The sequence below is a fragment of the Polyergus mexicanus genome, unplaced genomic scaffold (genome assembly GCF_030449975.1).
Source record: "Polyergus mexicanus isolate NDT 795.1 unplaced genomic scaffold, iyPolMexi1.0 SCAF_9, whole genome shotgun sequence".
Classification (NCBI taxonomy): Eukaryota; Metazoa; Arthropoda; class Insecta; order Hymenoptera; family Formicidae; genus Polyergus; species Polyergus mexicanus.
The window spans coordinates 9,857,898-9,882,106 of NW_027223329.1; the positions used below are offsets into that span (position 1 = coordinate 9,857,898).

Sequence of the window (24,209 nt, forward strand, 5' to 3'; positions counted from 1 at the left end):
TATTAGATAGATGTTTCACAAAATGTACATATTAAATTTTATAAATCTTTACAATCTCTTATAAACGGAACTTTTGGCATATTTTCTTATATACTTATATATATATACTATATTTTAAAAATAAAATCATTTTTGATTTATAAAATATCCAATTTGAGAATATAATTTCTGAAATAAGTTAATAATAAAATTAACTTGTAAATAAACCGATTTTCTAAAAGAAAATTGTGTTTTTTTTTGTTGATGATAAATAATTAAGATTTATTCTCTAATTATATCTTATATAATCACTGTTACACTTTTTTTATATGTTAATTTTTGTCGAACTGCATACAACTGCCACGATATACACATACATATACATTTCAGTGTATAATAAATTCGAACGGGGGAGATGTTACATTTAATAGAAATTGTAACTTTAGTTAATCTATACATATAAGATTAATTAATTCGCAAGATAATTTTGTAAAGTTATTAACACATCTATACTAATCATATATTTACATCGCGATTGTCAGGAAACGATTTCATTCTAATCTCTATAGTTGACATAAAACATATTTGTACGATTAAACATATATAGCTTTATTAAATTCTATGTATGTATATATAAGAGGAAACTCTCTACAACAAGATGATTCTCTCTGTACTTTGTGTCGCTCTTTTTTATAATAGAATTCAATTAATTAAAAGCTATCGCAAATGTTCATGTCGCCATAGAAGAGGTATCATCCGATCATATCTCGTACAGAACGCGAAAAATAGCATAAAAACGAATGAAAATTTCATGCACATTATTCTACGAATAATATATTTTAAATTATTAATAATTTTATTAAGCACTTCTTTATTTATTTATTTAGCAGAATATAGGGAGAACTCATTACAACAAGAAGAGAAAAAATAAAATAAACTAAAATAAGATAAAATAATATAAAATAGAATAACTTATAAAATAAAGTAAGATGCAATAAAATTAAAAATAATACAATTAAAAAATATTAATAATTTTACATTGATCCGGAAAAGAGTGCTTCCGATAAATTCATATTAGTACGCGTTCTTCCATTCTATCCCGATCGAAATGATATCTCATTCTCGTTATGCGCAAACTCTCTTGTTAGCCACTCATCCAAAATTTTTCATCAAGATATTAAATACTGTGGAAGCAATCCTAAAACGATGTACAAGGATTGAGGTTTTTTTTAAGTATGTTACCGTCAAAAGACGAGACAAAGTTAAGGGATCGTTTCGCAATCGTTTTGTTTGCGTCGGACGATGTATCTCCGACACTCGGAACCAGATAACAGATGCAACCGCGATGGTTGTATCATTCTCGTGAAAGGATTCAGTCGTTACAGGATACCGCATCGTATCATTTCATACGATAAGCGCGATTATATTCGCGTACATTGCGTATTGCTTACGTATCAACAGCGAACACGCTTACGCGGTAAGAGACGCAACATGACGAGTTCGTTTAACATCGAATTAATATAACAACGATTTTACATGAGTTTTACGTTGTTTATTGCCTATTTGCTCGTGCGGTTAGATTCTTCGCAAATAATATTATTAAATACCTATTCAATAATATTATTAAATAATTATCAGATATTAATCGATAATATTTGTTAAATTTAATCTGCGGATATATTATTTGCGTTAACCAGATTTATTCAAGTATATCGCTCACCGTTCGGCAAATCCGTCTCATTGCAAATTGCGCAAAATTGTCATCCTTCGATCCCCGAATCATCACTGTAATTTGATCGATTTAATCGACGGTTCTTCGAGTTCGCAAATTCACATAAAGCACTTGGAACGCGTTTGAAACTCCATAGGCGTGAATCCCGTCGTGGAAACGCCCGACGACACGGCGGAGCTCATCATGCTGGATGGGACGCCAACAGTGCCGACACTGCTAGTCGACACGACGTTACTCCCGGGTTCCTCCTTTACGTTTACCACTGCAATAATTAGCAAACGATATACAAGATACTCCGGGGCTGTTCTCTCCAGATGTTTCTTCCATTACAAGATGTTTCTTCAGTCAATTCGAACATAAAAATTTCCGATCGAAAAAATTGTTAAGAAAATTACAGTATATGTATATTGCAAGCAATATTTAAAATAATAAATTCAACAAAACGCAAGTTTTGTATAATTGCAAGTTATACATATATCCGCAATCCATTAAAAATAGTCTTGTATTATATATAAATTCGCGACTCCTTAAACTCGTAATGACAGGCGGATATATATACAAAATAAAATAATTTTTATTAAAATTACTCACTATCGGGCCAATAGCATCTCCCGGGCATCGTATCCGTGGTCATGGCGGACTCGTGCCTCCTGCTGCACGCGGCGAAACTGTTTCCGAAAGAGCTCCCGCCCATGGAACTGGGCGATCCGGCCGTTCCACCTGGAACATCCAGGTAATTGCCTTGAAACGCTTTGTCTGGTCGATCGGCGTTACCCCGCTCGACAAAAGAGGGCACAAAATGCGAGAATAATGACTCACTTAACGAGGTACCCAGTTGACTGTAGCCGTTCATGGACGGGATTTGCATCGACTGCATCGGCTGCAATTGCGATTGCAGCTGTAATTGAGAAAATTAATGATTCCACCCTAACTTGATATAATAATTAAATATTCTCTCCAAAAGAATTAGGTACATCTTATTCGATATTAAATTGTTATTTCTATATGGTATGAAAACTCACCGACTGACAATGGTTGTATGATAGCTGCGATTGTTGAAGACTCCATGGGCTTTAACAAAAGGGAAGAGTTTTGTATTTCCTCACATTTAAGATACATACGAAGAAGATGTATTATTAATAATTCAACAAGAAAGAATTAAAAAAAAAAAAAAAAAAAAACTTTCAGAAAGGGAGAAAATATTAATGTATAAATATTGTTAATAATTAAAGAACAAATATTATTAACTCTCTTCGTTCTAAAATTTTTAGTTTAATTTTTCGCAAACTTTTGAAAAGTGTACGTATTAATGCTAACACAAATACGTTACATTCGCACGCGATATTTGAAAATACCTCGTATCGTATCGCGTGTACGGAGGAGGAGCGTACGAAGGGGGTGAATGGCCAAAAATATTCCTAGGTCCCAAATGTACATGAGTTGTCGAGAATGGATCGCCGAAGAATTGTTTATGATATGGAGGGGGGGCATTTCTATAAGGACGTTTCATTCGTCTTCGCCTTCGATAATTGCCGTTCTCGAACATATCTTCGTACTGCGGATCTACACGATAATGCGAAAAAACACATTTAGATAATAAATATTTACGAAACGTGCGAACGCTACAAATTGTATATACATATATATAATCAATTATATATGCGGTAATAATCTCGTAAAATAAAGTGAGTGCGTTACATTTCTATGAAATATTATTGATTATGAATCGACTTATCTTTAATTTCCATCTTTTTATAAGATAAAAATAAATGTAAAAAAATGTGAAAGTAGAGTCCGAGTCCGAAAATTAAAAAGTGGCTATTAAAAATTCGTTAAATAAATTCTTAATAATCTTATTTCTTGTAAAAATAAAATTAATCAAATCTATAATATAATAAATATATAGCGGACAACATCAATTTACCGAGAGTCCAAAAGTTGCCCTTCCTCTCACCGCCACCCTCTCGGGGTACCTTGACAAAGCATTCGTTCAATGACAGATTGTGCCTGATAGAGTTTTGCCATCCCTTCTTGTTTTTCTCGAAGTACGGAAATTTGGCGGTGATGTAAGCGTAGATTTCGCTGAGAGTCGCTCTTTTTTGCGGACTGTGCTGAATCGCCATGGCAATCAGGGCGACGTAGCTAAAGGGCGGTTTACTGTTGACGGCGACGGCGCCGGAGGAGCCGCCGTTAGGGTTGCTCGCGCCGGATGCGGTGACGGTCGCGCCACTATCCGCGGTAGCCGTGGTGGGCGTGGAGGGTGCGGATGGCGTGGAAGGATTGCTATTGGTGGTGCTGTGAAGGGCGCCTATGGGCGACGAGCCCTTGTCATCTAGGTGATGATGCGTCGAACCGGCTGTGCCGGTTGTCGCGGAGTGCATAGATACCACGGGGTTGGGACTGTGCAGGCTAGGATGGGAATGATGATTATGATGATGATGATGATGATGGTGGCTCAGAGGAGAGACGTGATGCGATGTCAGACCGCGGCCTAAGCTGCCAGTCATCGTAGTGGCGTCCAAATCCTTTGAGGTGCCGCCGATGCAGCTGCTCTGCAGCTCGAAACCGCTCACTGAAACAAAGAGGATTCAATATTTTTGCACATGCCTGATACAATAATTGGTATTTCTCTATTTTTCTAATAATAAAACGTTGACATTAAACACAAACAAATTTTTTGAAATTCTTCTTCGCAGAATTTTTTTTTTTTTTTTTATATATATATATATATATATATAACATAATTTTATATTGATGAAAGAAATATTTATGCGATAGATGTGGTAACGAAATTACAGAAAACCGAGACGCGCAGTTACGAATTCCGAGACGATGATCGAACGTGACGATTACTCCGAGAACTTGGACAATGGGCAGTGCGCTCGTTGTCTCTGTCTTTCCATCATCGATCGGCTGATCCGCACGCACGTGAATGCGTAACGCAATTCTCAGAAATCTCGTCCGGGCAAAACAATTGACCCATTTAAGAGGAACTTGTACCTCGGGACACCCGAGGCCCACACAGGTTTTATGTTTAGAGCCGGGAGTCGATATACGAAGCGATAAACCACGAGCAAGCGAGTGTGAGAGAGAGAGAAGACAGACAAAAAGAACATTCGGGCGATATTCTCAAATTGGTTCTTTGCGGGCACAAATTTAGATGTTTGACTAATTTAGAAGGAATTTTTGTGGACTTTTACAAAATAATGTGAAAATTGATCGAGATAATAATAACATTTCTTCACAGATCTACAATTTCAAAATTTATTTGCTCGACGATATAAATTATATTTTATCAATGTATTATCTGTATTAAGATGCACTCGCGCGAAAAATAAAAAAAAAAGAAAATTTTTTAAAATACAGATATAAAATATTACAATTTAAAACTAATAATTTATCCATGTTATGTAAAAATCCGATAATACGTCGCAGCAATATTGAATTTTTCTTTCACGGTGCGCGAAGCATGCATACGCAACTTCCATTAGAACAGTACGATAATCTGTTTTTTTTTTTTTTTTTTTTTTTTTACGATACGATAAAATCGCAAAACACCGGAAAGAACGAGAGAGAAAGAGCGAGAGTTGCACGTACTCGGAAGTACGCGGGTGCTGCATACGGCGTGGGGGTGGAGGGGGAAGGGAGAATGAGAGACCGGCATCGAGTGCATCGGTGCCCCGCGGCACGTGTAACTGGAACTGGATGTAACTGGACACCAATAACTTATGTGCACGCCGCTGGCGAAATAGGGAAAGAGAAAGAAAAAAAAAAGAAAAAAAAAGAGAATCGCCCGCGGGACGTAATATAAAAGCGAACGAACCCAGGACGAAAATGTGGAAGAAGCGAAAGGACGAAAGTCAGTTCCGATTGGTCGGCCGAAAGAAATTCATTCACCTCCGCGAACGAAATAATCGCGATATATTTTATCATTAGATATTTACAAAATATCGCGATAATATTAAATAATAATATATGAAAGATTAAAATTAAAATCATTATTAAAAGACTCAAATATTTTTTGATCTCTTTTTAAAAAATAGGAATTTATCTCAGTTTACATAATAAATTTTTTATATATTATAAATATTACATAACTAATACATATACATATATGTATATTGGGTAGTACATAATATTTAAGTATAATAAATTTTTATTAATTTCTCTTGTTTAATCTTTATAAAAAATACGTACGCTAATTTATCTCCTTTATCTCGCCAAATTTTTTTATTCAGAATATAGAAGAGAATAGATTATGGAGTCGCACGTTGAGCAAATCTGCAGTCCTATATCATGTAATTACATTGTACTATTAGTCGTTAACTGCGAATGTTAATAGCCGCATAAATTGCTTCGCACACGCGCGTAAAACGCGTAGAAGAAATTCTCAAAGCGTTAAATGACTAAGGGAGGAAGCTGGGAAATGAAGACCATATATCTCAGAATATTTCGCAGTAACGCTGAAAAAAATCTGTGACATAAGAATTACTCTTCAAATTATTTCTTACTATAACGTTTACGAGCGACAAATTGAATTGTAAAGTATATAAACACACATATTCTCATTTCATTTTATAATAAATATGACAAAAAACTATATTATACATTTATATTATTGTGTGTATACATATATGTTATAAAATAATACAATATAATTTTATTCTTTACTAAATTCTAATTAAGTGTAAAATATCTTTTAAATTATTCGCTTTTCTCTTAAGAAGATTTTATTTTGCACGTATACGCGATTCGAATTAATTATATGCGTATGTAAGACGGATGGAAAATTTGAAAGCAAATTTGCTCTAAAGAGAACTTAAGATGTTCAATAACTTCTCAGTAATATATTATGATATAACGATCGATGTGTCGTAGCGTGTTCGAAAGTCGAACGTCATGTATTTCGATCCGTTACAGGGGATATTACATGTCTACAACATCGCCGGTAGGTTCTCGATGATACTGTTGCCGTTAACGGATCCGCGAAAACGCGGACACGTGCTCCGGGCTAGAAATGGATTCGCCAAACAAGACGTCCGCGCGATACAGACACTGTGGGCATAAAATTTCCTAGTATCGAGCCAGCAAGGCCTTGTCCTGGCAAAGAGACATGTTGTGGAAACAAGGGATACACCGTGACGTGCCGTGCTCACGCATCGATCGCACGGTGATCTCACGAACGTCATGCACGAGCTTCACACTTCTCGAATGACGCACAGATCCTCTTTTATATATATATATATATTTTTTTTTTACCAATCACGAGTTCAGCAAAAAGTTATTTCATCAACAAAATCGAAGTGCAAGAATGAGATAAATTGCATATGTATTATGGTAGTCTAGTATTTATATGTATATATCTATGTATGTATAGAATATTTATATAGCGTAGAGAGAGATATATCTAAATATATTTATAGGAAAATTTGTTTACAAATTATGGACCTAATTGTTCTTGCATTAAAAGTATGAGCGATAAGATCGATATCAAAGTTTTGAAAATTGAAAATTCGATAAGATATTCGCCCGTAAATAATATTTTACTCATATATTAAGCTCCTGGAAAATTTAATAAAAATTTGATACATTACAGATATAATAAAAGGAAGAGGGAAAAAGAGGATGCGCGTCATATTACTAAAATTATTTTTAAAATAAAATAATGTGATTTCTTTTATTTTCAATCGCAAAAACGTCCTTTCAAAATTAATAGCTTCTCCTGAGACTCTCACTCTTTTACCCTTATAACGTTCTCTTCATCGAATCTCTAATTAATATCGTGTAATATTAATATAGCGTCAGATCTCTTAACATATCTAATAATATTGAAACATAAAATAATATTTTCCGAATTTATCTCCGGGTTCTTAACTCGATTGAGATTTTTTCGTATTTCCGGAAATATGATTTTTCCATCGCGAAATATGCACGTTATACTCGATCGCGTCGTAAAATTGCTCGGAGGACCGGACTCGAGGATAGAAAGAGAAAAAGAGAGAAAAAAAAATGGGTTTTAATGTAGCGACGCAAATCTCTCTTTTCATACAGCCGTAGCTGCCATCGGGGTGTACGATTTCCTGCAGTAACGAAAGCCAGAATCATCCTCGTATACGCGAAGAGAGGCGATGTTTTGAAAACAAGAATATGCTACCGCGCTCGGTTATTGTCATAACATCGATCCGCAATGTTCCGATGACCGCGACAAACTGTATTACGTATCTACGAGAGCCCCAATCGCAAAAGAGAAATACACAATCTCTCGATAATAACCAGACGCTCGATTGAGTTCGGAAAAGTGCAGGCGACTTTAGCACGAGAATTCTGATATTATTGATAATATGAAATGATAAGATAGAAACGCTGATTGACTATAATCTTATATACGTATTTTGAAATCGCACGTTAACATCGTTACAAATCGCCCTGTAAAGAATAGAAACATGTTGAAATGAATAAACCGGAAAAATTTCATATCTTTTCGCCAAAGTGAATATTTGATTTTCGAAATTATAATCTTGCGTAAAGGAAATTAAAGAGCAATGATGGGAGAAGAGACACGATTAAATATATATATCTAATGGCAGCATGTAATTAACAAACGAGCATGGTACAAACGGTGTATGTTTCAACGGGAAGTTAAACGAGCGAGGACTGTTGCCTCACGTGATAACTCGGTGACGTGAAAAAAACGGAAATGACGAACGAAATGTAATGCGTAGAAGGTATATCGATTAGCCTCCAAGGCAAAGCCGATCTCCGGGGCGAAGGTCATCTTCGTCTTCGTCTTCGTCTTCGTCTTCGTCGTCGTCGTCGTCGTCGCAGAAAACCGTGGCATTCGCATTCCTGAAATGCTGCTGCTGGGTTGAACGAGAAATCGGCATCCGGCGCCGATAAGCGAAATACAATACGTCGTGACATCACGCGCGTCGCTCGGTGAATTGCGATAGAACCGTGACAGAACAACGACAACGAGATACAGCCATCTCTCGTCTTCGGAAACGGATAACTCTCCCCTACCGCTGCTTTTGAGAGAACCCGCTGTCATCGTCGACTATTTGCAAATATATGTGTATACAGGATCGAAAGATGCCAAAATTTCGACGCAAAATGTCACAAGTTCCGAATTATTAATATAATTCAGCTATATTTAAAAGATCGGTATTAAAATGATCAATTGTTTGACTTGTCAGCCGTAAATTTTACGATGAATTTCGAATATCGTGATCAATTTTCCTCGACAAAACTCATGTCATGATCTTTGAGAAATGATTTAGATCGAGGCTTTTCGTCGATCTCCTTGCAACCGTAGATGTATATTTCAAGAACTGTGAACCCCCCCCCCCCCTCTCTCTCTCTCTCTCTCATTCCGTGTTGCATATAAAATTGCAAAGTCGGCGGAACATCGGCGAAGGATATCGAGGAAAGCAGCAATTGCATTTTCGTATTCCAAATAAATATGACTCCGAAGGCCAAATTTGCGTAATGTTTATTACATAATTTGGCCTTCTCGAGCCGCTGACCGCTACATTCCGTTCTAAATGACGAAACATTAATTGCGATATTTCTGCTTTTGATTCACCTTTTCCAGCGAAATCTTTGATAATAAAAAAAATCTAATTCTCGTACCCCCGCCTAACATAATCGACACACGTCAAGATTATATTTTATATTATGTGATGTTAAATAAAAAAATTAATCTTCCTCGATAAATATTTATGAAAGATATTTATATTTAAAATATTCTCGAATTTTTATGTTTTATTCACGAAACATAATTACAATAAATATCGTCAATTAAAAATTACACCTATTAAAAAAAAAAATTAATAAATAAATAAATAAATTACACATACACAGTGTGTCTATATTATGCATATCCAAAAATTCTTTCTTTTCTGTTTCATCTTTGTTTCATCATCTGACATTTGGAATCATTCTACTATATACATTTATTCGATAAAAAGAGAGAGAGGTTGAATTTAAATAAAATATTTTTCTCAATCCTCCTCTTCCGAACATCTCATATTATATACAGCGCGCACGGCTTCATCTTAAGGATCGGGATTAATTCGCGGGAGACAGGAGCAGATGTGTACCAACGGGTGTCGCGTAGCAAATCTCCAGTTGCAGTCAGGTGTGTTGGCGAACGTTTTGTGACGTTATCGCGATCTTGGTGCCCTGCTTGCTCATGCACCTTAGCTCCTCCCCCCCCCTCCCCTCCCCACCCCCTTTTTCTCTATCTGGCGTGTACATACGTACATAGCTCCTGGCGTGTATTACATAGAGCACGCGTTACGTTTCCGCATGTGTGTACGTAGTAACATACGCGAGAGCACATTTCTCGCTACTGATAACGGATCATTCTTTCGAAACGCTATCGCTGCAAAGTATAAATATTTTGTAAATTGCCTGTCGAGATTAATTGATCCCGGACTCTTTCACGACTACCTTTATCGAGAATAATGATCTGAATTTCTTCTCTTCGCTTGGTTTTCCATATGATTTGGAAACTTTTGAAAACTTTTTTTCGACTCTTCTATTTTGAAATCTGAATTTTTTTGTTCGTTATAGACTATAATAATTACATAAATTAATTTTTACGATATTATCGTGTTTTATATATATATATATATATATATATATCATAGTATATTGTTTTATTTATAAAAATATTTTTTGCCTTTATCAATCGTTGCTCGCGCAATTAATCTTGCTAACCGATCTCAATTAGACGACGCACGCGCGCGTCCCGGATATCATGCGTAATAGGATTTTGCGTACGGCTAATTCGACGGGATCAAGTGGCGAGGGCTCGAAAGAGGAAGGTACACGTGACCGTGTATCGATGTTCAATTAGAATAGGAAATGTGCTGAAAATGTAATACGCTCATTAACATGAGAACCGTTACAAATGGAGACATATGTATCTGTATACTCTCGCTCGTCTTTACTTTCCGCTTTATGAGAGAAAAATTACATGGGGGGAAAAAAAAAAAAATCATCTATCAACAATATTGACAGAATTAATAGAAGCACATTTATATAGATATAAAATTTTGTCATCCCTCAAAAAGATAAATTAGTTTAATTTTTTAATCCAATTGCATATTTTTTTTATCTCTCTCTCTCTCTCTCTCTTTCGCAGTAATTCGTACAAATGATCAATAAGAAGAAAAGAGAGGCACAGGAACGGGGAGAAGAAAGATATACGAGACGCGTGACTAGGGTGAGGGGTTAAACGGGCTCGAAAGCCTCGCGGCGACTCTCGGCTCGCGATAGAAATTCGATACTCCATCGTCGGCAACTAACTCGTCGTCTCTTTTCATCTTTCTATCTCTCTGTCCTTCTATACGCGCCTTTTAAAATATCATGCTCGAAAAGAATAACGATCACTTTTATTCGCGTCGCCGTTTTCTCTCTGCTATCCTTCTCTTACTCTGTTCCTTTATCTTTAGCGTTTGATGTATAATTATAAAGAAGTGAATTTTATTGTATAAAAGTTCATGGAATCATATTAAACGCGCGAAATGTATCAGCCAAGAAGGCTCTTGAGTGGAACATCGTGAAGAGAATCATGCGAGGGTCTCATACGAGGATAAAAGATAGACTCTCCGGGAGCCAGGGGGTCATCTCAACGACTACTGCTTATCTCGTGATATCTTCCGTATGAGCCAATCGTCGTTCGGTATCTCGACCTCAGCATCGTCGTTGTCGTTGTCGTCGTCGTCGTCGTCGTGACGTAAAGCATATGTTAACGCAAGCTCACATTTTTTTCTACGATTCGACCCGTGTGCCACATATACGATATTTGTAATTAAAAACACCTCGATATCATTCGCTTCCTGATACCATAATCCAGTATTCAAGTTTCATTATTACACAATTTTTAGTGGAAAAAGGAGAAAATGTAATTTCGCGCGTCTATATTAAACTTGAAAAAAAAATGTGATCTTATTTTTCTCTTACCTTCTACATCTCTATTTTTTGATCAACAAAATAAATTTTCTATTCTTATCATTTTGTATAATTAATTTTCTTGTAATAGTATTTCATAACATTTTCTTACGAGAGACTATTTTTGGTCTTATCATTATCGCACTCGCCGTACAAATAACTTGACATTTCATTACATTATATATATTCGTCGAAAAGGCACGCGAGATCACGAGTTCTTTTAGAAGGAATCAATATTCAACTATTCCATGTTTCCATTTGCGTTGCATTTGATGCCGAAACGACGACGACGACGTCATTGTCCGGAGTTATTATTTCGCTTACGTAAACGTTCACGGGCAATGTAACGCCCGTTAATTATTTCCCGCGAGATAAGACGAGAAAATTTCGACTCGAAGGAACAAGAACGGTCGCGCGACACGACGATACCGTTTGCCCTCCTTCGACGGCTCTTTCCTCCGCGACGACAAGACTTATCTCCCCGACGCGCTATCGTGTTTTGCTATATAGTAAATATGCAGCGGGAAGTGCTGTTTTGCACAGGCGTTATTATACCCGCCATCGGCATCGATTAATCGAAAGAAAAGCTTCCTCTCTCCCTCGACACAATCGCAAACGAGAACGCGAAAACACAAATTAACGCAGAAAACGAACGATTCGATTATTTAACGAGGGTAGACACGTATTCTCTTTCGACGGAGAGGAGAAAAGGGGAGCATCCCCGTAACTCGGTTCATCGACATATATATCTGTATATAATGGGTCTTTATTATCAAATCTTTTTATGTAACTCTCTCTTACCAACTTTTATTCAACTATCTATCTTATTTGCATAATTTTAAAAAAATCGACGCTCTTAAATTCGCTCACAAGAATATCTAATTATCCCCCAAATGACAGGTCTGTTATTCTTCAGCCGGCATTCCATAGCTTATCGCGAAACTTTGGTAGCTTCTGTCAATTTCTATAACGCTGCAGCAAGACGTAACGTCACTTGCGATAACATTCGCGCGCGATAATTCTTATCGCGCAAAATTAGCAATCGCCTGCCAAACCGATTGCCCTTCTTTACTACGCACATATTTCGATGCAAATACACGACGATTACACCCCTGACCTGATTTCCTAGTAAATAAACAGGATCATCGATTCGTACTTTCCTCAAGAAAGATCTATCGCATATCTGTAACTCCGCGATTTATTTTGTCATAAGTCCGAAAAAAAGAGTTATTATTATTCGTGATCTCTATAAGACAAACGTAAAAGAGAGATTCTCCCTCTATAAGACAAAGATATATATTGGCACACGTAAGATATATTCAAAAATATTATATTTATAATCAATAAATATTCAATATATAATATTGAATAAATATTGGAAAAATTTAGAAAGTTACAGAATTTGTTTTCTTATGTGTGTAAATCCAGATATGTAAAACCATATTCTAAGAATTATATATTTCATATTTACGTATACGTTAGACGAATGGTATTATATAAATCGGAGAATAATATAATTATTGTTATAAATAATAACATAAGATAATATAAATAAATGTATTCTCTCATTCAAGAATTATCTAAAATTTTTCGCTTAGACGTCTAGATTTCCATAATCGTACAATAGACGTAATATAATCAGGCAGCAGCGCAGCGCACTAGTAATTAGATCGGCGTTTAAGCGATAATCGGCTACCCTATAATTAGATGTGTCAGCTATTTCGTACGACTTTATCGTACGGCCTTTATTGCCTCGATAAACTTGCGCCGCGTGTAATCTTTGTTAAACGGCGAATAGAGTTCGCGCGAGTGCAAACTATAATGATGTAGAGCCACGAGCCGTGACCCGGCAGATCACGCATCGCAACTTTGTATAATCGCCATAAATATCCGATCGAGAATTTTCTCATATTTTTCGAATCCGATGCATTAAAGGAGTTCCCGAAAAAATTATTAATTATCTGTATTCTTGCGAAATCAAGATTTTTTTCTTTTCTTTTGATAGAAATTTACTTCTAATAGAGAGTTAATCGAGAGAGAGAGATGACAAGTTGAAAATATATTCATTTCGTCGATTTTTTTTCGCGTTACTAATTATGGGGCAAAAGGATGTGATTATCGATATATTTCTTGGTCTAAATGCGAGCGTTCTAAAGTCGCGATCTCCATGGTGGAATTCACGAAGAAGCTGTCGTCGTAGATACATTGGTTTTCGCTCTGAAGCACGCGCAGCCTTCCCGGATTAGCCATCATAACTCTTACGGACGAACGCTTTAAACACCCCCGATCCACCCGAACACGAGAGACGCTCGTTATTTCTTGTCTCTTGTCGCAGCATTCGTTCTAGACAGCCTTTGGAGACCCTTTCCTCTCCGCGACACTGTACTTACGCGCTTGTCTCGTAATCACTGTTCTCGTGTAACAATCTTCGGAGTAACTCGCAATGTTTTTAAATGTCGCGTATCACCGGCGCATAACGATCAGGTTGTTGAATGACATAATCGAGAGATTGAATTGACAGAAATGTAAACAAAAACATATAAATCAAAAGCGGTAGGAGAAAGATAATTCTGGACTGAGAAGCAAAGATAATTCACGACATTGCAGATTATTGATATTTATATATATATATATATTTTTTTTTTACTTTTAACTCGGTAAAAACAAAAGGTCCGTTATTTCATCAAACTTAGTGCAAGTATTTATAAGCCATTCGGCGAACAATTCTAGCAATTCTACTTTCCAATCACGAAAATCACATATTGATATTAGTTTTTTCACCACCTAACTATCGTCCACTGTTTTTAGTACTCTATTCTATATTTATTATTTAAAATATCAAATGTAATGTATTTTATTATTTAATATTAAATTTACAATACTAAATTCGATACGAAACATTAAATATAATATCTTCTCTTTCTCTCTCTCTCTCTCTATTTTCTATATGAGAAATATGTCAAATTAATATCAACAATAATAAATATGACAGCTGACATTAATATTGAATATTGTGAATATTATTAATTTATAAACGTGAAAGTTCCTTTATCCTTTGACTCATCGAATAAATATCTTGCAACTGTTGCGCGTTTCTGTCTGATAGACTTATCTTCGAGCGAAGGCTAAGAAACTATTAGCGATTATGTCTCTTCGCGATGCGCGCGCGATATCTACGTAACATACCGGAGACATCGATATCCGTCTAAGATTTCAGCTCTGTAAGAGACCGACGTGCGGATTAATCGGGCCAGCCGAGAGCCGTGTCGACGAGGTCGTATCTCGGCCTATCTATCCATCCGGACATTCAGCGATTAGCGAATAATAAAGTCCGGTAATACGATCCCGACGATGAAGGAGCTGAGCGCTTATCGCTTTCTCTCTCTCTCTCTCTCTCTCTCTCTTTCTTTCTTTCTCTATTAATCCTCTTCGTAAATGTTTCTTGCCGACTGTTCTTGACGATTGTCTACGGAAAGACGAGCCTCGGGCAATCGCTTATACCGGCGATATAGTCGACCACCGTCGAGGGAGAAATCGTCTCGGTATCCCATCGAAAATTAAGAGTGAAAGAAATGCACACCCACATACCATGTGCTCGGATCATTTGGCAGCGATAACGAATTCTTTGATTCGTAAGAAATCTTCGGTACTTATATCTGGAAACTCTCGGAAAACTTTTAAAAAGAAATATATATACAATATATATGATTACAAAAGATATATCTTTTTTTTTTTTTTTTTTTTGGAAAATATTTATATCGCGAATGAGATGACTTTATCTTTCATGGAAAGACTCGAATGAAAAAAAATTGAACTCTATTATTTAATACAGTATGTGTGTAGAGTTTACTTTCGCCTTTTCACATCAACATTAAACTGACTTATTAAATTTCGAGACAAATATTGCTGTACACGCGGAATATACCGGTCAATAAATCATCGACGCGTCGTCGAACGTTAAATCATCAAATTGCCTTTCATCACCGCGAGATAAATGACGAGATATTTCTACGCTCCGCGGAATTATAGGAGCGCGACGACAATTTCGTCTCGGCCAATGTAGAGAAGGGCTATATAATCGCTCGAGAGATGAGAGAGATAAAATGTGTGATTAAATGCCGCGCGGAAACATTGGGATTTTCTCTCCTTCTCTCTCTTTTCTTCTTGTACGCCACAGGCCTCTCGCAGTATATCACTCCTTCTCCTTTTCTCTCTCGGGAAAGCCATCGTCGCATCACCGTTTTCTCGCGGCGAAGCCCTCCCTCGCGACGACACTCTCTCGGCGTTCTCCAGACTACAGTTTTGTATTATTAGAACGCAGCTTTTAGCAACAACCCGCTTTTTCTTCTTTCGAAACCGCCGTATGTTTGAGGATTCGTTTAGAAAAATTCAATTTTAATCGAATCGAATTCGATTCTACCTTTTCTCATTCAATTAAAATTAAATAGATTTTCTTTAAAAATATTCAAATTAATTCAATAATATAATCGATGAATACATTTTCTCTTTGTTGCTTTTAATCGAGAGGAAATCCTAATAAATAAAATCGAGCGTTTTTTTTCCTCGGCTCACCATAATGTTTGGAGGTATTTAAGTTTGCGATCCATAGAAACGCGTGATAGAAATAATGATGAAGAGGATATATACCTTGATGAAGATGTGGTAGGGGCGATGGTGGCGATAGTTGAAACGGCTCCTGTTTGATTTTTAAAGAATGAGGAGAATCCTGCATGCCACTAAGTCCTGTGGTGCCCAGATTGCCATTCCCCTGCTGCAGCTCCTGAAAAGGTCAAATTAATTAAATCTCCCGTTCTTTCCCAGTTTTCTGCGGATAAAGTAATTAAATTATTTCAATTTAAAAAATATTGAAAAAAAATCTAAGCATATATTATCAAAACTATATATTATCGAAATGATTTGTATCATTCAATAGAATAAAATTATTCCGCGGAATGATTGAGATTCGAAAAGGGAAAAACGCGGCATAAGTTTTCAGTAAAGAATGATCGACAAGATAAATTCACGTCACCCTAAAATATTCTCCTACAATATAAGTCGTAATAGAATTCGAGCGACTGAGAGGTAAACGAACCGGGAAATCACCGACAAACGGCGAGAGTAAAGAAATTCCCTTGACAAAGAGGAGAGAGAGAGAGAGAGAGAGAGAGAGAGGCGGGTAGGCCAAAAGACTTTTGGCTTGGTGCTTGCGATGTTTGAAGTGCCGTCACCGGAAGCTTATAAACACCGACTCGGTGTTGTGACATCGTATTATGCCGGAGCAAAACTTACGATCTCGCTAGATCGTTAATTTGCGATCCGGTTTTACGAGGCTCCTAAGTATTAGATTCGCGAATCGTCAAGTTACGAAACATGGTATCGATCTTCAAACTGTCAAAAAGTGACTAATTAGAGATATTTAGTGATTTATACAATTTGCCGGATGCCTTTAATTCTTTTCTTTATTCTGTGACATATGACATAAAGAGAATTTCGGTCATTTATTTATGACTTTTATAAAGATAAATAGACATACATATATATATTATTTCTCTCATATTGCTTATAAATTTTTGTTATAAATTACCGTTTTATGTGGAACCACTTCGACTTATTCTTTCAAACATGAATACAAATTTTTTAAAAAAGCTGCTGCAGCTACTTGACTATTCAATTATGCTCTTGTTGCGCGATATGATAAATTATTTGGAATAGATAAGATATAATAGAATATTTCTAATTTTCAAATATAATTTTCTTGAAAATAAAACATTTTATCAAAAAGTTTTGCGCGAATTATTTTGTTGCGAGTTTCTGTGACGAAAATAATTCCACAATCTTATCCTTACTTCCGATCTGCATTTGCAATGTCATAATATCTTCTTATATTTGTTATATATAGTATATACGCTACAAACACTCAAAAAAATGTCTTGGAGAATCACGAGAGATCGACATGGTTCAACGACACGTAGGATAGCGCAATTAAATTATAGAAATAATGATAAAAAGTATCGCTATCGTTCGTTATTTTTCATGCACTACTTTCGCCAAAAAAAAATATATATACTTTGGAATCTTTTAACATTAATGTGTCCAAATATAATCGCTCAAGAAACTTAATTCTCTTTACATAACATCTATTTATCTAGTTGTAAGATATATTTCAAATAAAAAAATTAATCAAATATAAAATTTATTTAATAGTATGCGCATGGTTTGGCGCTAACATTAAAAAAACGACAAAATCTCCTTCATTTTCAGCCAAAATATAAAAAATTTGACATTTATCCTTTCGTGTTTAATCTTGATTGAAATCTTTAAAGACTCGAATAATTGAATAAGCGAGCCAACAAGCAGACAGTAATCAGAGATATCATTGATTTTTCGCTCATATTCGCAAAGTCGAGCTAGCAAGCTAATCGATGGAATGATCGCTCGATAACCTACTTTTAATCCATTCAGCGATCACACGATGGGGACGAATAACAACGCGATATCACATCGATTCTGAAATCTTGTCAATGACGATTACTCGGAAACTATTTCAAAGAGAGATTCTATTTAATTGTATTCCTATCTACAAAGATTGAGTTGTTTATTAAGTTAGATGTAAAAGATGTAAAATAAACCGCGACAATATCTATCAACAGAATTCGATAAAATAAATTTTTGATGAAATTGCAAAATTGTCGCAGAATAAATCTTAATGAAGACATGGCGCGCGAATCGTTGTGAAACTTTTGAGATCATGACCTTCCTGACTCTTTTTCTTTTCGTTCCCCTGTTGAAAGATAAGCGTATATGATGACATTAAAGTCGGTCGTTCTCTCATGTGTTCCGCGAAACGAGGAAAAATCACATGAAAAAACAGATAACTAGAAGAAAGATTGCCGAAACAAGTCTCACAAATGTAGATAGAATAATAAAACCGTAAACAGTATACATGGCCCATATAGTTGTTCATTATCATTTCAAATAAAGATATTAATTAGTATTTCGCTCTATTCTATTATTCGATTTTGACTAATAATTTTCATTTAAATTCACAGAAATTCTTTAATCGATTCTTATTGTATCAACTCACCCCAGAAACAGGAATGATATGCGAAACCATCTTGGACCTGTCCACGGACGTGTAATTCATAAAGATATCGGCCGTCGCCGCTACATTTACACGTCGCTGCTGCTGCAACTCTACCCAATCACTAGGTAAGGTCTCCACAATTGCCACAATCGCCGATGGCTTCGACACGGATCAGATTCAATAATCCTTTTGATCCAGAATCCAGAATCTTAATGTTCGGAATTTTATTTCACTGACATTTCGAAGCCGAGCAATTGTTTCTGTGTTTCATGCTCTCTTAAAACTGTTTAAAGTAGACAAAAACACACTCGTTTCACACCGACAGCATAATTTCACACAATATCGTACAAGTCAATAAAGGGAGTTTACAATGTAATGGTAAAATATATCGCAAGAATGATATTGTGATCTTGCATCTTCAGGAAGAATCGTTCGTGGCAATCGTTGGATATGAAAATTTCGAGATGTCTTGAATCGAAATCTGTAACAGAGTAAGAACATATTCCATGAATTTTTGTAATATTAAAGACAGAGAAAAGGAGAACAAACTAAAAATTTAAATAATTGAATCAATTATTGGAGAATGCAATGTGCCAGTATTAACTGGAAACTGGAAACTTTTGTCCACAAAAAATAATACGAAATTTCGAAAATCACAATTTAATCGGAATTCGAGAGTTTACACATTCGACAATGGGATCAATAGAAAACATTTTTACAATTTTCTAGAATATTATACCATATTTGTATCATAAAATATATATATAAAATAACATATATATTATTTTCATAACAAATAATATATAGTAAATCAAAATTTATTATATGATGCATATATTATGGAATATTATGAATCGCTTTTAAATTATTTATAATCAATTTATATATATATATATATATATTATTATTTATAATTGCCAATGATTATTATTTATGATCCCTACGGCAATTGTGTATTATCATTCATTTATCAAAAACTCTGTAATATATTTACAAACATATCTGAATAATATATGTATATGAATGAATTACATTGCCTGTCAATTCGGTCTTTATCACTTGTCAACTCTCTGAAGTAATCGGTCCAATGAACGTTTACAATCTACACACCGATGAAAAAAGAGCTGATGTAATCATTAAAATAATGTCGTGCCAAATTAAGACTGCTGATTCATCGAAAATTCCATACATTATCAATTTCATGCAATATGGAAAAAATAGAAGTCCAATGTACACGGTCTCTCTTACAATTAATGAGAAATCAATTACTACTTCGTCGCGTTTTCAATACTACCAGATTAAAAAAAAGAAAAAAGGAAAATATGTCTACATAAAATACTTGATTAAGGGGGGGAAACCGGTGTAAAAAGACTACTTTTAAGAATTTTTTTTCTAGTAAATAATTTTTTTTTCCCCCGTATCGCGTTATTAACATCACAAAGTACATAATTTGAACTATCTTCTGTTAAAATTTTGTTAAAAAATATTAATATTTATAATTACAATAGCCTATAGCGTGAGGCGCCAAAAAAAAGGGGGGAGGGGGCGTGCGTAGCGGGCCAACGAAAATTAAAAAAAAAAAAAAAAACGAATTATTCAATCAAAAATTCCATATGTGCAATTGAAGCTATTGTTTTATATTTTAAGAGAATCTTTGTTTCTTTTTTTCGTTTTGGAGCTTTCGTTGCCCCGCTACGCGTGCGTGCGTTTTTTTTTTTTTTTTTTTTTTAGGTGGCTCACACTATTGACTATTGTAGCTATTAATATTAACATTTTTTAACAAAAATTTCACAAAAGATAGTTCAAATTATGTACTTTGTGATGTTAATAACGCGATTTGGAAAAAAATAATTATCTATGAGAAAAAAAATCCTTAAAAATAGCCTTTTTTTTTAGCCGTTACACTGGTTTCCCCCCTTAACGCCTCAGTATCAGTAGACATCCTATTTTATCACGTCGAAATGTGTTACCGGTACAATGTAGACAAGAAGAAGCCGATGTTTCCCGACACAGAACGAAGGCGAGACAACTTTAAACTACACTCGATATCGATGGATAACCCGGGTTCTAATGTGTTCTAAGCGACAGTGACACAGTCCGTCGACCGGTCGGCGCATTATATATTTTCATTTAGAAGAGACGTCTCTGTAACGTCGTTGACTCTGCTTGGTTTCGACGAGGATGATGAGCGCGCAACAGCTGAGCACTTAACACCCTTAGGAGCTTACGGACGATGCGGCAAGGAAAGGGGCTCCCCGGGGACTCATCGGGACTTCCGCCGGCGAATGAGAGACGAGGAACTCTTCTCCGTCTGCCCGTAAATTCTGCGCTCGATCGGCCCAACCTCGGTGTTTATGATTTTTACGGTCGTTCCCTCCTTTTTTAATAGCCTTAATAAGTTCTCTAAGATGCCTACAAATATCTTGAAAATTTTTAGACACGAGCCGCGATTATGCGAGTTAATGAAGCGCGTTTATCATTCATTCGCACAGTTAATCGAGCTGGAGATATTTATATATCTGTTGACTGGCGATCGTTTTTCTCCCCTCGTCCTCTCCCCGAACCGCTCTTTTTTTACTCAATGCCTTTCGTCGATTAGATTGTGTGTTTGTTAGGCGACATTATATTTTTGTATATCCACTAATCCGTCATAATTCTGTTTGCAGTAAAAGATCTGTATGTTTTATGTACGAGAGGTCGCGAATGATAAGAGATATGTACACACTATATATTAATCAACGGGCTCTCTCGATTTAGTATTTTTTCGAGTTTATTAATATACAATTTTCAATTTCTAAATAATTTCAAAACTGAAAAAAGACATTTTCTTCTTTCTCGTTTGCTCTTATATAGAGCAGTCGTGGGGGAAAAAAAAAAATTATTCTAACAAAAATTAAATTCCAATATCTGAAAATATATAAAAGCTTTAAGAATTTCAGGAAGTTTTCTATTTCTTATAGCATTTCTCGATGAATATTTTTCGTTTATAGTTTTCAAAAAAAGTCGTCAAAAACAATCTTGAAAATTCATCGAGCGTGTCTGATGGCCATTGCGATACTTTAGCAAAAATCAAGTAAGTAAAATAAAAGAAAATAATAGAAAACAGAAGCTTTGCCAATATTCAAAATATCGAAATGGAGTAAGAATATTGATTGTGTATCTGTAGAGATATAAATACGAAATCGAATCTTAATTAAGTTCAAGCGTACTCGGCGGATAAGTGGAACGCGAAGCTTCGTACGATAAGAAGAAGAAAAAACATCCGATATAATTTATTTTCGCACGGAAAATAACATACCGTCTCTCGCGTTGTCATAAAGGATCTACAACAGGTTTAGCCTTTTGCTCTAAAGCCTTGTGTCCACGATGCTAGAACTCGGTCCGAGTTCTCGGAGGCAATCAATTTGCAGTTTTTACCGAAAAGCGGCAATTTTATTGGCTATACGTTTCTCAGACCGTATTCTAGTATCATGGACACAAGGCTTAAGCCCTAAAATATGACATAATTTCCGGTCAGAAATGTTTCCTGCGCGCTGCTTAAAGCTCTAATATCCAACAATAAGCGATCACCGGATCCCAGCTCTTAAAACTTTCGACAGATACAATTCTAAAAGCTAAAGGCTTATTACGCTTATTGTAGACTCGACCTTATATTCTGTGTAAACCTTGAATGCAGGTTTCGATCGAAATGATTTAACTTTACAGCTAAACGTGTATAATCCCGAAAGAGAGGAAAAGAGAGAAGGAGAGGATACGCGGCGCCGACTAACCGCGATACGCCGATTCTTTTTTCCGCATGACGGAAAAAAAATCGCGCTTATCTTCGCGCGGCGCGCGCGAGAAGAAGAAATATTTATCTCGCGGTGTTTAGTAAACACCGTGTCCGGCCCCTACAAATCGCCTCGGCCGATCGCGGACCGAAGTTTACAAACTTTACGACGATCTCGCGCGCAGTCGAAAGAGTCTTTAAGATAGTTAAAAAATGTTATACAAAACCAGCGGCACGCGCGCCAGACGATTTACTTCCTTCACGCGCGAGCGCGATAATAATTTCATTCATCTCGTACTTTGCGCACATTGTTTCTCTCTCTCTCTCTCTCTCTCTCTCTCTCTCTTCGATCTTGACGTTGTCATTTCGCATCTGGAATTAACGAATGTCTTCCGAATAATTCGATTAATGCCGATTAACTCGTATCGTAGTTTAATTAATTTTGTTTGGTATAAGTATATATCAACTGTATATACATAATATATAATCAATATAATCTACTTTGCATGGAAGTAAGATATTTTATTTTCTACTTAAAAAAAATTCTAATCATAATATTCTCTATAATATAGATTCTATATTATAAAGTGTGACAGATAATTGCAATGATTTACGATTAATATTAATAGGCATTAGAATCAGCTCTATTAGCGAAATAAATTTCATTAATACAATTTGTGGAATTGCAGTCATAAATTTACATGTAAATTAACATGAAAATACGAATGATATAATTTTTACACGCATTACAACAAGTCGAAAGGATTGAATTTTTTACTAGCTTTTATATCTCTCACAGTTGTATAATTTTAATAAACACGTATATTATTATATATTATAATACGTATATTATAAACGCGTTTAAAACAAATTGACATCCGCCGTCGTATACTGTGCGACATGTAAAATCAGTCTCTTCAATTGCACCTAAAATCTTTTTATATTTTCTGTACATCAAACGCGACAAATATATTCGCACATTTTAGAGAAATGAAAAAGCTGTGTAAAGAGCGCAAGAAAGATTTATACGACTAACCTAGAAATATAACCTAAATAAGAAACGTAACTCCCGAGATATATTTCAACGAATTTAATCATATATGCATAAAAAGCTAAATTTACCGATATAAATGTAATGTAAAAGTAGTGTCTTTATCACATTGAAACATATTCGGAATAAATAATAATGCTTTTTATCATCGAATCGTTGAGATTTATGTACACTGGCCTTCTATTGTATTAACGCATACATACATCGATGCATCCAACCGAATTTGTCATTGTTCGACAATAACGATAATAACGTGGAACGTTAGAGAGAAAAATTTTCCGCGAACCCTTCGAAAAAAAGAGAGACGTATAAAGATTCATATCACTGATAACAAGAGAAACGGCCATAAACGGCAATGTATCGTTTCGCTACCTGTTTGCTGGTCCTTCGAAATCCTCCGCAGCTCCTCGAATTCCTTGCTCGAGAATCACTTTGTTTATTGCGTTCGCGAGAACGAGCGATTTCGCGAATCTACCCGACGCGAGAGCGAACGAGATTGAATCGAAACACGCGCGAAAACGCGAAGCGACCGAGATGAGAGAACGAGACGAGAGGCGAGATGGAGACTGGACAGCGAAAGAACGCGGCCGGATCGGCAACCCGCGCGCGCGCCTGTGCGACGCGAATGTAGGCGGAG

General features: G+C 35.8%; 1 protein-coding gene across 5 annotated transcripts; it reads right to left on the minus strand.

The window, feature by feature from the left end:
* Nucleotides 1-269: 269 nt before the first annotated feature.
* LOC138936309 (forkhead box protein D1) lies at nt 270-24,155 on the minus strand. Of its 5 annotated transcripts, none has more exons than XM_070301599.1 (9): nt 23,945-24,155; nt 18,753-19,233; nt 16,316-16,448; nt 3,636-4,283; nt 3,067-3,274; nt 2,734-2,782; nt 2,531-2,591; nt 2,303-2,431; nt 270-1,973 (listed from the first exon to the last, which is right to left on the minus strand). In XM_070301599.1, exons 2-9 carry the CDS (start codon nt 18,810-18,812, stop codon nt 1,810-1,812), a joined length of 1,452 nt encoding a protein of 483 aa, XP_070157700.1. In that variant the 5' UTR covers nt 18,813-19,233; nt 23,945-24,155; the 3' UTR covers nt 270-1,809. The 5 variants fall into 5 exon arrangements, with proteins under 5 accessions (XP_070157700.1, XP_070157699.1, XP_070157698.1 ...); XM_070301598.1 differs by having other exon boundaries at nt 2,531-2,609; XM_070301597.1 differs by having other exon boundaries at nt 2,303-2,452; nt 2,531-2,609.
* Nucleotides 24,156-24,209: the final 54 nt, after the last annotated feature.